General features: G+C 38.4%; 1 protein-coding gene across 5 annotated transcripts in view; it reads left to right on the top strand.

Annotated features, from left to right (window-relative positions):
- SLC10A7 (solute carrier family 10 member 7) overlaps window positions 1-17,958 on the top strand; it is a 264,504-nt gene that overhangs the window by 184,382 nt on the left and 62,164 nt on the right. For all 5 annotated transcript variants that reach the window (XM_063108334.1, XM_063108336.1, XM_063108337.1 and 2 more), the window contains one exon: window positions 3,066-3,101. In XM_063108334.1, coding sequence (XP_062964404.1) covers window positions 3,066-3,101 — 36 coding nt within the window. The remainder of the gene's footprint in view (window positions 1-3,065; window positions 3,102-17,958) is intronic.

Below are 17,958 nucleotides of genomic sequence, written 5' to 3'. Positions count from 1 at the left end.
TTGTTGTGAGGATTACATAAAATAACATAAAGTCCTTAGTACAGTATCTGACATAAGCACTTCATAAATGTTAGCTATTATTATTTTAATAATAATTATGATGACTTCACCAAAACTTAATTATGGTGCTCTTGTCAGAGTTAATGCATCACAGCCAACTTATTTCCTAATACAACTGAAAAGTATGTTTCAGCATTATGCAATAAAGTTCAGTCTTAGTTAATGAACTTGAGCAGCCATTCTTGAGAAAATAATTAGGAATATTGAATCCAGAATTAGAAAATACATTCTACTCACTAGGTAACTTTTAATATTTAGGAACAAATATTTTAAGTCCTTGGAAAAGCTTCAAAGAAACTATTGTGTGTTGGTAACTACACATTTGAACTATTCAGGCAGGAAAACCTGTAGATAACAGTGCTCTGCTTTTCAGAATGAGGTCATCTCTAGGAATTGATCTTCAACTTGAAACAAAGATTATATAGCAACTAATTAGTATATACATGTCATAAACAGAAATCTGTAGAAGACCATAGTGGTTGCAGAAATCTGCTCCCCAGTGACCAGTAGTATAGTGGAGTCAGTTCTGGACTTAGAATTGGATGAAGTGGGCTCAAGTTCAGGCTTTGCCATTTATTTGCTGTGTGACTTTGGGTTTGGTTGCTTGGATTTTCCAAACCTCAGTTTCTTCATCGGTAAAAGGGGGCTAATATATAACCCAATTCCCTTAGTAGGGAGGCGTCAAATTTTAAAATGTACATGAAAGTGCTTAAACAAAATACCATTAATAGTACTGGTATTATTACTAATACTATTACCATTCCATTATTGCAAAGGAAAATGAAATGGGTTCCCATGTACTATGTAACTCCAGTGTGGCATCAGCTCCTCCAATGCAAGACAAATGTCCCCAGAGTGGTGAATATGCTCATCCTTCTTTCGAGTGAAAAATCTTATTCTATCACAGATATCATGCCTGTTTCTCAGAAGTGTTATAATGCTATTGATATTTCATAATTAACATCAATGCAAGTTTCTATTTTCTTTTACCTGAATTTAGGTGAACTGATAGACAACAAAGGTAAAACTGGTTAGATTAAGCTAAGTCAAATCCATTCTCCTTCTACTAAGTCATTTACCAATTCATTATACCCTTGCTTTAAGTTTTTCAGTAGGTTTCCATTGTTAATAGGATCAAGTCCAAGCCCTTCTAGTGATCTGGTCTCTGACTTTTCACTTCACACTTTTCTTCTGCCCTGCACAACTTTTTATAGTTTTTGAGTACCCCTTCCTCTTGGAATATCCTTATCCTCTTTCTGCCAGATCAGTTTCCATTAATTCTTCAGCCCTGTTCAGTGTCTCCTCCTTGTCATGAAATAATCACTTCCTCCTTCACACCACTTTTTCCCCTTTGCACCAATATCCTTATGTATCATTCTGTATTAAACTTTGTTCATAGATCAGTGTCCCCTACTGGATTATAAACCGTTTAAGAATAGGGATCATGTCATATTCACTCTTAAATCTCCACTGATGAGCAAAATACCAAGCATATCAGTGGATGTTCAATAAATGTTTAAACAAATTGACTTGAAATCTGATGGCTTCCACATAGACTGAAACAGCCAGATATTTTCATTTCCATGTGGCCCTGTAAAGTTTAGAATTCCTCCTAAAGCATGAACATATTTCGTGTCGTTGAAGGACGGTAGCCCTTCTGTGTTAAAAATTATTTCTCCTAAATGTGCTTATGAGAACCTGTTTTGTAGACACCAATAGAGTTGATAAGCCATAATGCAAATTTTAATAAATAGATTTTAAATTATGGCCCTTAAATTATATTATTGTATTCCCTTCTTTCAATTGCAAAAGTTTGTACAATAAAGAAGTATTTATTCTATTATATATTAATAGAATAAGTCTGTATGGATATTCACATATGTATATGCCCAAGAAAGTCATGGTAGCAATGCTCATATAAGGTAAGCCAGTCCCTCCTGGACCACATCTAAAATGATTTAGTTACTATAATAACAAAAGGACTTCCACATAAATATCAAAAGGACCTTTCTCTAAAAGTAATGAAGTGGTCCCAGACCTGGATCCTGGACACCATCTGGATATAGTGTCTCTCTCTCTCTCTCTCTCTCTCTCTCTCTCTCTCTCTTTCTCTCCCTCTCTCCCCCTCCCCCCGACTCTCTGAAATTTTAAAGTTCCAAGTAGAATTCATTAATAAAAATATGAAATATTTTTTCTTATATAAATCATAATGAAGTGTTGAGAGATAAAGGAAGAACTAAGAGAAGCGAATAATGATCTGCTGCTCTAAAACTGAAACCTGTCATGTTTACTCCCAACTCAAACACTTAGTTTTAAAGATTTACCTTCAAGAAACCTAAAAGCTTGTATCCTGCTTCATCGGCAACAGCTTCAGACTGTTCCCTGTCATTGAAGAAAACAAATCTTTTGCTCGTTTCTGCCTAGAGGAGGCAGAGGGACTGAGGTGGTCCTATGTGGCTGAATTAGATGAAAGACTTGCCTTCCACCATGGAGACATGGAGTCTAATCAAGTGAAATGAGTTTTGAGATCCCGGCTCATTTCCTAGGGGAGATCAGTTCACATTACAAAATCATGACATCTCATTCATCACAATTGACGTGGTCTTTGCTCAGGAGAGGACCCCAACTGGGACTAAACCACCTGTCTTCTCTTGAAAAGGGGCACTTTATCCAAGTTAGAACTGAAAGCCTTGGAGTGAGAAAGCTTGCCAGCCACCAGCTTCTATCCATGTGGATGGAAACTTAGGTTTAAAAAAGCAAAGATGAGTTTAAGGAAGATTGGTGGTTGTACTTTAATGATGCCAAATACAAATAATTGTAATAGAAATGTTAAGGCAATATAGTAGGGAAAGCCAAGATTGGGGTTCCTTCTTTTTTATCTTCTAGATTTTATTAAACGGAAGTGAGAAAGATAAGGCTTTTCATGCATGAGAGTTTAAAATGGCAAAGAAAGTATCTTGCTTTCCAGTTTGATGAATGATCGTCATCTTTCTCATTTCTTTCAGGGCATCGTTGTGACACCCCTGCTACTGCTGCTTTTTGTGAGTATTTCGATGTTGTCTTTAATATCTTTTATGAAAAGCCATGTACAACCTTTTAAGAAATGTCATTAGAATAAAAATGAAAATTTGAATTCTTTTGCACCACGTTTTGAACTGTTCTTCCAGTTGAGCCATGCAAGTAATAACACTCAGACACAAAGAAGCTCTACAGTCTTGTGATCCAAGGATAGCATCAGAACCCGGTTTTCAGGCCTCCAACTCCTGTCTAAATCATTAATTATTACAAATTAATGACCTGTGATACATGGCACAAATGTGCTGCTCTTTATTTTCTCATTAGTGAAACTAAAGTGATTGGTAGTGACCCAGCATTTGATAGTGTTTGACAGAAAGGGCCTTAGACCAGGGGATCACAGGAAGCTTGGCTTCCAAGGCTGGTACTAATAACTAGCTTCCTTACCTTGGGAAAGCTGTCTTGATTTTTTTCATTCATAAAATGGGAAACAATAACACGTACCCCAGTCTTTTTCACATGGAAAATGAAATGCTTTAGAAATAAAAAATCCTAGTAGATACAAGCCACTGGTTAACTAAATAAAAATTGTTCTGAAAACAAGAAATGCTAATTAACTGTCTTATTTCTTTTGGCACTAAGCATATGAGAAATTAGATGAAAGATTATAATAGAAATTAATGTTATCTCATGCTGAGCAAAGCATATGCAATCATGAATGATACCTAAAATATTTTATGAACTGCATTTTTTCATACACACATCTTCCAAATATAAATCATTTTACTTATCTCTGAAATGTAGTAGGGATGCATTTCTGGGAATGAAATGTAGCTGTTTGACTAGCACCATTTGTCAGCGAATTAAAACTATGGGGAAAATTTATTTAATTATAGTGTAATTACCCAAGTTGGAATTCAATTAGAGTAACATAGTGAGGGACTTCATTTCTTACCAGCTGAGTAGAAAATAGGGAGGGATAGATATACTACAAAACAGTTGGATTCTGTATCTTTCATGAAAGACATTACCTTTAAGTAATAAACCTCAGCCTTACCCTCCCTTCTGAAATGTTGGCTCCATTCTGACAACATAAGAAAAGTCAAATAACCAGATCATTTCCCTCAGCAGAACAAACCTCATTAATTTGGACTTTGCCAATTCAGAATTTGTAGTGAATCAGGTTGAAACTAAAGTGAATATTTGCATTGATTTGCAAGAAAAGACTTGATATGTGCTTACCTGCTCACTAGATGTGAGGAACTGGAATCATCCCTCATTGTTTTTTTCTAAGACCTGGGATCACAAGTGAAACTTCCTAGGAGCAGCCCTCATGGGGCACAGGATGCAGATCAGTCTGACAGTCAAGGGACTGGTGTAGAGCCCAGCATCTAATAAGTACACAATAAATGGCTGCATAGCCTAAGTTTTCTCCATTGCAGAAGAGTGGCATCTCTTACTCATGCGACTCATTTAAGAACAGCAGGGGAGAAGTTGCAGCCACAACTCGGTGGCTGAGACTTAGGGTAACACTTCTGAGTATCTCAGAGTCTGGAATCTTCAGGACCCTGTTTCAGCTCATGATTAATGAATGAAATGAGTACTTTTCTCCTTCTCCTTCCCATCTCCATGCCTTAGCAAGAAATTTTCTCAGCTCATTAATCCTATGGCATTATGTTATTACAAGCTTTCCCCTACTCACAGTTTCATGAGCTTGTAAGCTTTGGTTGGTTCAACATTTTAAAATAAGAGAGCTACAAGAATAGTAAAAGAGATTCCAGAACCCTCGACTTAAAAATTTAATGCTGTCCCTCGGAGCCAGATGGGCTGTCCCAATAGGTTCAGTGGCATCAACACGTGACCTCAACAAGGACTTCTAGTTTTATGACTTTAAATCACATGCATAGCATACAACTGTTTTTGTTGCCATACATTTTACAAACAATGGGAATTTTTTAAACATTTGGATTACCAGGCCTCATTGCCTGAGCAAGACAAGAACATTTATCAGTATATTTGGATTAATTCTTGGTATTTTCAGTATTCACATAGTTGATCCTTCCAATACTCTGGCCTCCAAATTCCTGACCTCTTCTCCAACAAGCTTGCCCCCCACTTCATCTCAGCCATCTACCCATATAGTCAGACCCTTGACTTTGTTACTGCCAATAGCTTCATCTCATCCCTCCATAACCCGTCCTCAAATGCCTTCTCTCTGACCAACAACTTCTATTTTCATGACTTATCCCCCAAATCAAAAATTCTTCAGACTCTCTGGGCTGGCCAATTCATTTATGTTATCACCTTTACAATGTTTCTAACTTTATCTATGCTACCATCATATCCCATCTTACCTAACCTAGATCTCGTGGTTCATAATTATAATTTCTTACTCCATACACCATCAACAATCTTGGTCATTTCTTACTGCTTCATATTTACCTGAAGCAGATATGACAAAGCACCAAGTCTGCTGAAATCCAACTCTACACCTTCCTGCATATGTACGTGTACACACTGGAGCAAATGCACACTACCATACTGATTAGTCTCATTTGAAATTCATGTCAACTAACTGTAAGTGAGCCAGGCTGTCCTACTACCTTCACCTAATTAATTTACTCTCCCACTCTCTAGATAATCATTTTACACCCTCTCTTTGCCTCTCAAGTCTCTAATGCCCCTTTTTTCATATCAACAAATGCAGAAAGGAAATTAGCTGATGAAGAAATAAGAAGCAGTCAGAGAACTTTACATGATCTCACCTACCTGCATCCATAGCCATATTCTTTGCTTTATGTCCTGTTTCCATAGATAAACTGCCTTTGCTTCCCTCTAAGGCCAGTCCTTCCAGTTATGCCATTCCTTGTTGCCTACTTGACAATATGGTTTACACAAATATTCCTCTTTCTCCTATATTATCAAATTTTCTCTCTCTACTGGATCATTTCCATTAGCATAAGCATTCTGTAATTTTACACATCTTAAAAATTGAACCTCACTTTATCCTACCTACATTCCATTTCTGTGTTCTTTTTATAACAAATTTCTCAAAAAAAGTTAATTAAACTTACTTATCACTCATTCAGTAATATGTACTCAGTTCTTCCTATATGCCAAGTATTGTCCTGGGTGCCAGGGATATACCAGTGAGCAAAACAGATGTTTCTTTGCTCTTATGAAGGTTACGAATTCGCGGAGAGAAACAACCAACAAATAAGTAAAAAATATGGTATGTAAGACGGATGATAAGTGCTGAAGAGAAAAATAAAGTAAGGAAAGGGAATTAAAAGTGCCAGAGTGCATTGGGGGTGAGGATTGCTATTTTAAATAGGGTGATCAAGTTTGGACTCACTGAGAAAATGATATTTGAGCAAAGGACTGGAGTGAGTTTATTGAGGCTAGAGTGTTCCAGGTGGAAGGAACAGCAAATGCAAAGGTCCTGAGAGTATGCCTGATGTCCTTAAGAAATATCAAGGAGGACACTGTGGCTGAATGAAGTAAGCAATGGGGAGAGCAGATAGAGGTGACATCAGAGAAAGGGTGGGGGGCAAATAATGTAGGACGTTAAAGTCCTTTGTAAGGTCTTGGAATTTTAATTTGAGAGTCAAGAAATCATTAAATGAGTTTCAATCAAGGGAATGGCATGTTCTGATGTACCTTTTAACGGCATGATTCTGGTTGCTGGGTTCAGGATAGATCATAAAGGTGACATGGTATAGTGAGGAAGACCAGTTAGAAAGCTGATGCAGTATCACAGTCAAAGATGCTATTAGCTTGGACCAGGTGGGAAGCAGTTGGAAGCAGAATTTGAAAGTAGAACTGAGAGAATGAATGAAGGTTATGAGGGAAAGAGAGTCAAGGATGACTCTAAGCCTGAGAAACTGGAAGGATAGAGTTGCCATTTACTAAGATAGGAAGGTCTGTAGGGTTGAGAAGTTTGAAGGAATTCATAAAAAATTCAGTATTGGACATGTTTAGATTGAGTTACCTTTTAGATGTCCAAATAGAGACATCAGGTAAGCAATTGACATATGAGTCTGGAATTCAGGGAAGAGGTCTGAACTAGAGATTTACATTTGGGAGAGGTCAGTATTGAGATGGATTTTAAGTTAGAGTGGAAGAGAGTGAGAATAAAGAAGGAATGATAACAGAGGACTAATTTCTAGGGCACTGCAGTATTAAGAGATCTGCAAAGAAGACTAAGGAATGACACCAAGAGATTTTGGTGTTCTAGAAGTCTAGCAGAGAAAATGTTTCCAAAAGGGGAAGTGACCAACTACTGAAAATGCTGCTAATAGTTCAAGTGAAATGAAGTCTGAGAATTGACCATTGGGTTTAACAAGGTGGAAGTCACTGGGGACCTTAACAAGAGCTATTTCAACAGAATTGTGTAGTTGAAAGCCTGATTGAAGTAGGTTCAAGAAAGAATGAAGGAAGAGTTAAAGAGAGTGATAATTGATACCTCTTTGGGGGAATTTTGCTGTAAAGGGTGCGGAAAATGGGACAGTCACAAAGTTAATGAAGGATCAGGAGAGGATTCTTTTTTTTAGGTGGGGAAAATTAGGAGCATATTTGTATCAATTGCATACTCCAGTTGTAGAGGGAAAAATTGATACAGGAAAAAAGATAAGAGAATTCGTGTACCCATGTCCTTGAGTAGGAGAAAGGGAGTAAGCTCTAGTACATAAAGGGAAAGTGTGGCCTCCTAAGCATGTATAGTTCATCCATAGTAATGGGAAGGAGGCCATGGAAAATAAGCAGAGTTACAGGCCAGCCCCGTGGCTCACTCGGGAGAGTGCGGTGCTAGTAGTGCTGAGGCCACGGGTTTGGATCCTGTATAGGGATGGCCGGTGCGCTCACTGGCTGAGCGTGGTGCAGACCGCACTGTGCCGAGGATTGCAATCCCCTTACCGGTCAAAAAAATAAAAAATAAAAATAAGCAGAGTTACAATCGAATTGGCTAATGTGACTATAGCAGCTTGTAAATTCTCTTCCGATTGTCTATATTTTCTCAGTGAAATGGGACATAAGATTAGTGGTAGAAGAAAAGAAAGGCAAGGAGGTGTTGCAGATTTAACAAGAGAGAAGATATGAAATAGTTATGTGGAGAGTAGAGAGTGAACAGAATGGGGATATGTAGTGGGGTCCAGCACTACTAAGGGCCAGCCTCAGAGTCTTTACATTTTCTGTTGGTTCAGCCTGGATTTCTTCTCCTAGATGATCCAAGTGGTTCCTTCCTTCACTTTCATCAGGTCTCTGGTCAAATGTCGCTTTAGGAAAGACACTTTTCCTGACTACCTCATATGAAATAATATTCTCCATCATCCTTTTCCCACTTATCATGCTTAATTGTTCTGTATTAGTCAGCATTCTCCAGAGAACCAGAACCAATAAGAGATGTCCATATACACATATATGGAGATTTATAGTTGGCTCATGTGATTATGGAGGCCTATAAGTCTCATCATCTGCCATCTACAGGCTGGACTAGTAGGAAAGCCAGTATTGTAATTCAGTCCAAGTCTGAACGGCTGACAACCAGAGGAACTAATGGTATAACTCTCAGTTCCAGTCTGGCCTGAAGGCCTGAGAACTGGGAACTGGAAAGCTGGTGTAAGACCTGCAGACCAAAGGCCTGTGAACCAGGATCCCCAATGTCCAAGGGCAGGAGAAAATAGATGTCCCAGCTCAAGAAGAGAGAACAAATTTGCCCTTCCTTTGTCTTTTATTCTATTCAGGCCCTCAACAGATGGTATGACGCTCATTTGCATTGGTGAGGTTGTATCTTCTTTACTCAGCCTACCAATACAAATGCTAATCTCTTCCAGACACACCCCAAAATAATGTTTTACCAACTATCTGGGCATCCCTTAGCCCAGTCAAATTGACAAATAAAATTAAGCATCAAATGTTCCTCTTAGCATGTATTATCACATAACATACTAAGCATTTCTTAATTTGTTTATCTGTCTTCCCCAACTAAAATTTAAGCATCATGAGAGAGGAGGGACTTTATCTGTTTTGGTCACTGCTGCAACCCCAATGCCCAAAATAGTGCCTGGCCATGGAAGCTACTCAAAAACACTTTTTGAATGCATGTTTGGACAAATGAATGGATGCATCTGTCCAAAGAGTTATGTTAAGGCTATTTTTAATATTAGTATTTCCTTGATACATGCTCTACCTTCAGTGACACATTTCTTATTATGAAGCTACTTTGAAGGGACTGAGTTCACTTTCCCTCACACTCTATTTGTAGAGAGGTAGCACAGTATGGTGAAAAAGCTTAAAATTTTTGGTTCAATTTGCAGCCAGTACTCATTGTGTAACAATAGATTTTCTCAACCTTCTCAGCCTTGGTTTTTATATCTGTGTAATGAAGATTATGATAAGATGAAATGAATTAATTTTTGTGGACGTATGTTATAAACTGTAAAAAGCCATGCAAATCTTAGTTACTTAAACTTGATACTTCACAGAGAAAAATAGAAAATGATCCTAGGAAGAACATCAAAGTTTTTTTTTGTTTGTTTGTTTTGACCGGTAAGGGGATCGCAACCCTCGGCACGGTGTGGTCTACACCACGCTCAGCCAGTGAGCGCACCGGCCATCCCTATATAGGATCCAAACCTGCAGCCTCAGTGCTCCCAGCACCACATTCACCCAACTGAGCCACGGGGCCAGCCCAACATCAAAGTTTTTCGAAAGCACTCTCGTGAAATGCAGCAACAGGCCAACTAGTTCAGACCTTAATGATGAGCTGAGTCTTAAAATTCAAAACTTCAAGATTCTGTAATCATATGTAATCTATAGTCTTACAATCTTGTTTGTAAATAAGTTTAATTTTTATCATGGCTAACAGTGAGAGCAGTGAAACTTTTCCTACAATATCACCTTTTACTCCTAGGATCCTGTCTTAGTCAATTTGGGCTGCTGTGACAAAACACCAGAAACTGGATGACTTATAAGCAGCAGAAATTTATTTCTCAGTTCTGGAGGCTGGGAAGCCCAAGATCAGGATGCTTATAGATTCATTATCTGGTCAAGTCTGCTTTCTGGCTCTTAGATGGCTTCTTTTTACTGTGTCCTCACGTGGTGGAAGGGGCAAGCTTGCTTTCTGGGATCTCTTTTATAAGGGTACTTATTCCATCCATGAAGGCTCCACTGTCATCACCTAATCACTACCCAAAGACCCCACTTCCTAATAGCACCCCCTTGGGGGTTAGGATTTCAACATGTAAATTTGGGGGAGGGAGAAACATTCAAACCATAGGAGACCCAAAGTTATTTCACAAATATTACCTCAATTATCTTGATAATGTATCTCTGATTTGGCAAGGATAGAAATCATTGTCTTTATTTATATTGTCAGTGGATATACTTCAGTCCATGGAGTTCGTATCTATGAGGATAAGTTAAGGCGTTGTGCAGCTTTAAAAACTGCACTTATAAATTCATTACTTGGAATTTCAAATTAATTTTCTTTCTGAAACAATGTTACAAGTGACAAGTGTTCACTAGCTTTTAACTTCTACAAGGCCAAGAATTTGCCGTGTCTTATTCCTTACCTTATCTCCAAAGTAAAGTATTTAATAAATATTTGTTGGAAAGAGAGCCATTGGGTAATGAATGATTAGAAACATTCAAATGATAAATGAGTGGTTAGAAGGTTAGAATCTCAGCCTGACTCATAAAAACTTAACTTTTATTTGCTATGAAAATAAGTTATAGTTTTTTAATATTAAACAAAATTTCCATCCTTTTACTCAATGTTTGAGTACCTACTGTGCACTGTGAATGTTACGAAGATTAATCTGACATTGATCCTTCCCTTAAAAAGCTTATTGTTTAAGAGAAGATAGGATATATGCACAAATAATTAAAATCCAAGGTAGAAATTATAAGAATCACAAGTATTATGATATTTCAAAGGAGCTAGAAAACATTCCATTAAGTGGAAGTAGTTTGTTATGATGAATTTTGTACTAAGTGAAAATTTTTAATTTGAAGAGAATGAGAAGGTAGATGGAAACTTTTAATGTCTCTCAAGGCATCTCTTGCTTACTTCAGATTTTTTCATTTGCATGGTTCTGATTCTCTGTTATGTTTAACATCCTTAAAAAACTTGCATATCTTTCCTTTCCTTTGATGTGGTTTCTCACTAACACTGTTTAGCAGCCATTATTATGGTCTTTATTCTGCAGCATATAATAGAGAAGATTGAAGGACAGAATTTTGAAACTTGAAAAGTAGAGTGCATGGTATAGTAGTTAAGATGATGGAATAGACAGTCCCTGGTGTCACTCTTTCCCACAAATCAACCAATTTACAACTATTAAAAAGCAACAACAACCAAGCTGGGGCTGCTAGAGTTCAGGAGAAGAGGAGGAGAGACCTACAGAGTTCATGAAGGCAAGAGAAGCCACATTGAGAGAAAGAAAGGATCGCTCGGACCATTTCAAGCCCTGGCCGCTTCAAGGCTTGAGCTGGTGAGCACACGGAGCAAGAGCTGGCAAAAGCCACAGCTGTGCCCTTCGTATGAAGTTGCTTGGAGGCATCAGGGGAGAAGAGGGCTGTGGTGGCCCCAGGCCAGCAAGACCACTAACCGGGTTCCTGTGGGCCCACATAGGAGCAAGGCGCCACAACAACTGAAAAAAAAGGAGCCACTCAGAGTCCAGTGAGTCATTGCAAGGGACCTGTGCATGGCCTGTCCCATGGGAAGTGTTTGGAGTGTGGGCAGCGGGGGAGACTGGCTCACCAGGGGAACATTAGAGCACAGCATGGACAGCTGATCTGCCCTCTAATCAGCACAGGACCACTCAACGGAGACTGGTCAGAAATATAGAACCGCAGGGGGTACAGTTTGCTGAAAAGACTCACGCCCAAACCAGAGTCTCCACACAACCAGGTGCACTGGACCTCACAAGACCCAGAAGTGCTTACAAGGTCAACAATTAAAACCTGAGCTGCACAAAAAGCATTCCCAGAGAATCAGCAGCAAAGCAGCTATTTTGCTCAACCACAGGGCTCAAGTGCTGGTTCCCTTAGGAAGTTCCCTCCTTTTAAAAGTCACCAAAGGACAACAAATTAGTGTCAGTGTATAAGTGGTAGGAACAGTGAATAATCCAACACAAAACTGAAAGGAAAAACAGAATACTCACATATCAGAGACAAAGTTTGATATTAACCAGTAAAGGTCTAACACCACCAAAGAGCACCTAAAACCTAGAAGGACTGGAAACCCCCTGGACCCCAAGCCAGAGAGTGGGGAGCCAAGGGCCTCAGCCATGCCCCCTAACATTTGCAACCAACCAGCGATGACCACCAAACTGCCACAAGAAGTGCCCCAGGCTCCCAAGCCAGGGTGGTGGGGAGCCAACAGCCTCAGCCATACCACTCTGACATCTATAACCAGCCCAGCGACGACCACTGAGCTGTCACAGGAAGCAACCTGGGCTCTTGAGCCAGGGCATTGGGGGGCCAAGGACCTCAGACATGCCCCCCTGAAATCTGCATCCAGCCCAGCAACAACCAAGCTGCTGCTGGAAGCCCCCTGGCCTCCCCTGCCTGAATGAGGGGTATGCCACAGGCCTCGACCATGCTCCCCCTCCAACCTCCTCCTCCTACCCTATTTCCCTCCCCCTTTCCTTCTCCCCCTACCCCTGAACTACTCTGCAACATCTTAGAATGTAAAAAAAATAATAATATTAATGAATAAATTTTTTTTAAAATAATAAATTTTAGAAACTGAGGTGGCGTGGGGGGAGTGGGGGGGGATGAAAGTCCCTGGTGCTGATTTGGCTGTGAAGTCAGGCAGTTGGGTTATAAATGCTGGTGAACAATACTAGGATAGTTGATCAGGCAGTTTGAAAGACCTTCTTCTGTGGACTTCTGATCCCCTGGAGTCTCCTTCCTACCTCACACTTTCATCCCAGCTACATCTTGCTTATTCTAAGAAGAATGAAAGGAAGCAAAGTCTAAACTTCTCTCTTACTCCCTCTGAAAATTAAGAAAAAGGTCAGAGATAACTGTTCGAACTATAGAAACAGATCAGCTTCTATGTAACGGTGACCTAAGGAAACCTGTATTGGATGGTGTTGTCATGGCCTCAAGCCCCATAATTCTGCAAACCACTAGTTTATTTAAATAAGATCATGCTTGGCAGAAGAAGGTCAATAACACTTTGAGCTTGCCAATACCTTAGGATATTTGGCAAGCATTTGCCTATATGCTCACCCATTCAGTATCATGTAAGCACCCCTTAAATAAGCGATAGCACCACTAGCTCTGCTGTTAAATCAACTGATTTTATACAGTTTGGTTTCTTAGAAATCTGGACCCTCATCAAGTAGATATTTATAAAGCCTTGTAATCAGTGAAAATATATACACGTGTGTGTGCACACACACAAACACATACATACACACAATATATACATACCAGACTGTTTCCAGGCTGTGTGCTCCATTGATCAAACTGTCTCTTCTGTTAGTTTCCATTTCAGTAGTTCTTAAATCCTGTAGGTTTGAATTTTTGCAACACTGTGAGAAACCTTCTTTTTTCAGGGTAGGGAGGAGGTAGAATAATTTTTGAGTAGCTATTATGGGTACTTAATACATAATCCCATCTGATGAGTATGACTACCTTTAGATGCAGGTAATATCCTCACTTTATGTGAGAAAACTTAGGTTCAGAGAGATTTTGTAATTCCATTGAGACTGCATAACTAGTAAAGACAACAAGGAACTTTCAGCCTGGGCCTGCCTCCCCTTGAATATTCCTTCCAATTTATGCTTACAGTCTGTTTTAAGACGTATTATCAGCACTCAATTACTTTTCCTTGAACATATAAATTCTAGGTAACAAATGTAAGACAAAAAAGAATAAAGTATAATAATTGCCTTGAAGAAATATAATGCTTATTTGGGTAAATGGGAATCAAGAATATGGAAGAAATTTAGAGGAAAAATTAACTGCTAAGCTATGTGATTCAAACTGAGTTTAATAGAACAGATAGTTATGGGTCAGAGAGAGAGATCAGGGGCAGGTTTCTAGCCTATAATCATTGGTAATTTCCCTAGTAACTGGCTGCCTATGATGGAAAATCCTTCAACTTTTGATCAGTATAAACAAAAACAATGTATATAGTCACTAGCATCATATACAATACTTGATTATTTTTTATATTTTTTTATTATTTGTTCCCAGTTATGGTTGCATAATACATGGCCACATGTGTGAGATGTATAAAATGATAATAAAAAATATAGCACTTAAAAAGAAATTAGCCATTTGCCCCACATGCTTCACATTGAGCCTCTTTCTCCACTTGGGCCCAGAAGTTCTAAAGCAAGTGAAGAAAAATCTCCTCATCTTGAAGCAGGGGGTAGTATATCTTCTAACTAAGGTAGGGCAAGTATCTGAGCAGTTTTCAGGTGCTCTAGAGGTGGCAGAGGTGACAATGATAAACTCTCTTCCCCATTAATGACCACTGACACTGAGAGGCCAATTCCACTGCTGGTCTGTGACTTCTTAAACTTAACTGAAGTGAGGTGAAGACACAAAATGAGCTTGGGGCAGCACTATTTCAGCCAGGCTTTTTCCTTCCCCTTGGTCCCTCTCCAGCACCAGCTACTGGGGGTGCTTCATGTGCAGTTAGGTTCCACCAGCGTCAGAAAGACACTACTTCCTGGCTACACCCTTGCCTGGTAGCCAAGAGTAGAGCACTTCTGGAGGAAGTTAAATGTTTGTTCTATTTAAGGGAATGTTTATCAATAGCAGGTTCTTTGGTTCCTGAACCAAACTCAGGATTGACAAAGCCAAATCCTTTCGTTAGGAAATTGAGAATAAAATTTGTTCCTAGATGCCTCTGAGTATCTCTGCGTCCAGCCCTCCGTGTTCTGGAAAGCTGTCTCTCCACAGCTTTCTTCCTTGAGTTAGGGATAAGCCAATTTACAGTTCATGTTGGCACATTTCACTAAACAGTCTGTGTGTTTTGATTATAGACATTAAGTTTCCATCAGAGTTATTGGAAGGTAATCTTTTCATCTTACGTTTTAAGTTGGCATATAACGTGGGTGAACCTGGAGGACATTATGCTAAATGAAAGAAGCCAAACACAGAAAGACCAATATTATATATCTCACTTACATGTGGAATCTAAAAAAGCTGAACGCATGGAAACAGAGTACAATAGGGGTTACCAGGGATCACGGGGTAGGGGAAAAGGGGAGATGTTGGTCAAAGGGTACAAACTTGCAGTTATAACATAAATAAATTCTGGAGACCCAGTGTACAGTTAATAATATTGTATTGCGTAGTTGGAATTTGCTAAGTGAATAGATGTTAAGTATTCTCACCACACACAAAAGGAGTTAACTATGTGAGGTGATGGATGTGTTAATTAGCTTGCTTATGGGAATTAGTGCACACTGTATACATATACCAATGCATCACCTTATACCTCTTGAATATATACAATATTTTTATTGAAATATAATTGATTGTACATATCTGTGGGGTATTGTGTTAAATATCATACCTGTGTACAATCTGTGATGATCACATCGGGATAATTAGTACATTCAACATTACACAATGTAATCATTTTTTGTGGCCCTTTACCAATTTCTCCCTAACACCATGTTCCTCCTCCCTTTCTCACATCTGATAACCTCAGTCCTGTTCTCTCCTTTTGAAAGTTCAACATATTATGGTGATTGCTCTATCTCTCTTTCTTTCTTCTTTTATTTGTTGTTTTTGGTTTTTTGGTATTTTGGTTTTTGGTTTGTTTGCTTTTTAGCTCCCATTTATGAGTGAAGATATGCAGTATTTCTCTTTCTGTGCTTGGCTTATTTCACTTAACATAATTTTCTCTAAGTTCATCCATGTTGCTGCAAATGGCAGACTTTCATTCTTTTTTGTGGCAGAGTAATATTCCATTGAGCATGTATACCACATTTTCCTTATCCAGTCATCCAACAATGGACATTTAGGTTGGTTCCAACTCTTGGCTATTGTAAATAGAGCTGTGATAAACATGGGAGTGCAGGTACCCCTGGGCCATGATAATTTTCATTCCTTTGGGTATATATCCAGCAGTGGAATTGCTGGATCTTATTTCAGTTCTACCTGTAGTTGTTTGAGGAACCTCCATACAGTTTTCCATAGTGGCTGCACTAACTTACAGTCCCACCAACAGTGTAGGAGGGTTCCCCTTTCTCCATGTCCTGGTCAGCATGTGTTATTATCTGTCTTTTTGATAACAGCCAGTCTAACTGGAGTGAAATGATATCTCAATGTGGATTTGATTTGCATTTCCCCGATGCTGAGTGATGTTAAGCATTTTTTCATGTCTGTTGGCTATTTGTATATCTTCATATGAGAAATGTTTGCTTATCTTCTTTTCCCATTTTTTAATTGAGTTATTTGTTTTCATACTGTTGAGTTGTTTGAGTTCTTTGCATATTCTAGATATTAATCCCTTGCTGGATGCATGGTTTGCAAATATTTTCTCCTGTTCTGTAGGTGGTCTTTTTGCTCTGTTAATTGTTTCTTTTCTATGTAGAAGCTTTTTAGTTTGATATAATCCCATTGGTTTATTTTTTCTTTTGTTGTCTATGCTTTTGGGGTCTTATTCATAAAGTCTGCCCAGTCCTACTTCCTGAAGTGTTTTACCTATGTTTACTTTCAGGAGATTTATAGTTTCGGGTCTTATATTTAAGTCTCTAATCCATTTTGAGTTGATTTTGAGTTGATTTTGGTATATGGTAAGAAGTATAGGTCTAGTTTCATTTTTCTACATATGCATTTCCAGTCTTCCCAGCACCATTTATTGAAGAGGCAGTCTTTTCTCCAATGTGTGTTCTTGTTGCTTTTGTCAAAGATCAGTTGGCTGTAAGTATGTGGGTTGATTTTTGGGTTCTCTATTCTGTTCCATTGGTCTGAGTGTGTATTTTTATGCCAGTGCCATGCTGTTTTAGTTACTATAGCTTTGTAGCATAATTCGAGGTCAGGTAGTATAATGACTGGCTTTTTTTTTTTTTGGCTCAAGATTGCTTTGGCTATTTGGGGTCTTTTTTGTTTCATGTGAATGTTAGTATTGTTCTTTCTATTTCTGTGAAGAATGTCATTGGTACTTTAGTGGAGATTGCATTGAATCTGTAGATTGCTTTTGGTAGTATGGACATTTTCACAATCTTGATTCTTCCAATCCAAGAACATAGAATGTCTTTCCATCTTTTTATGTACTCTTTAATTTCTCTCAGCAGTAATTTGTAGTTCTTGTTGTAGAGATCTTTCACCTCTTGGTTAAATTTATTCCTAGATATTTTATTTTCTTGGTGACTATTGTGTATGGGCTTTCTTTCTTGATTTCTTTTTTTTTTCTAGTTTGTTGTTGGAGTATTAAAATGCTACTGATTTTTTCATGTTGATTTTGTATCCTGCAACTTTACTGAAATCATTTATCAGCTCAAACAATTTTTTTATAGAGTCTTTAGATTTTTCTATATATAGGATCATGTCATTGCAAACATGGACAATTTGACTTTATCTTTTCCCATCTGGATGCCATTTGTTTCTTTCTTTTGCCTGATTGCTTCCAATACTATGTTAAGTAAGATTGGTGAGAGTGGGCATCATTGTCTTGTTCTAAAGGGAAAGGCTTTCTGCTTTTCTCCATCCAGGAGTGTATTGGCAGTGGGTTTGTCATATATGGCTTTTATTGTGTTGAGATATTTTCCTTCTATACCTAATTTTATAAGTCTTTATCATGAAGCAATGTTGAGTTTTGTCAAGTGCTTTTTCTGTGTCTATTGAGATAATTATATGATTTTTGTCCTTGAATTTGTTTATGTGGTATATCACATTTATTGACTT

This window comes from Cynocephalus volans, chromosome 9 (assembly GCF_027409185.1).
Source record: "Cynocephalus volans isolate mCynVol1 chromosome 9, mCynVol1.pri, whole genome shotgun sequence".
NCBI classification, from domain to species: domain Eukaryota; kingdom Metazoa; phylum Chordata; class Mammalia; order Dermoptera; family Cynocephalidae; genus Cynocephalus; species Cynocephalus volans.
The sequence above is the reverse complement of the archived record's forward strand: the minus strand, read 5'-3'. Positions and strand labels throughout refer to the sequence as shown.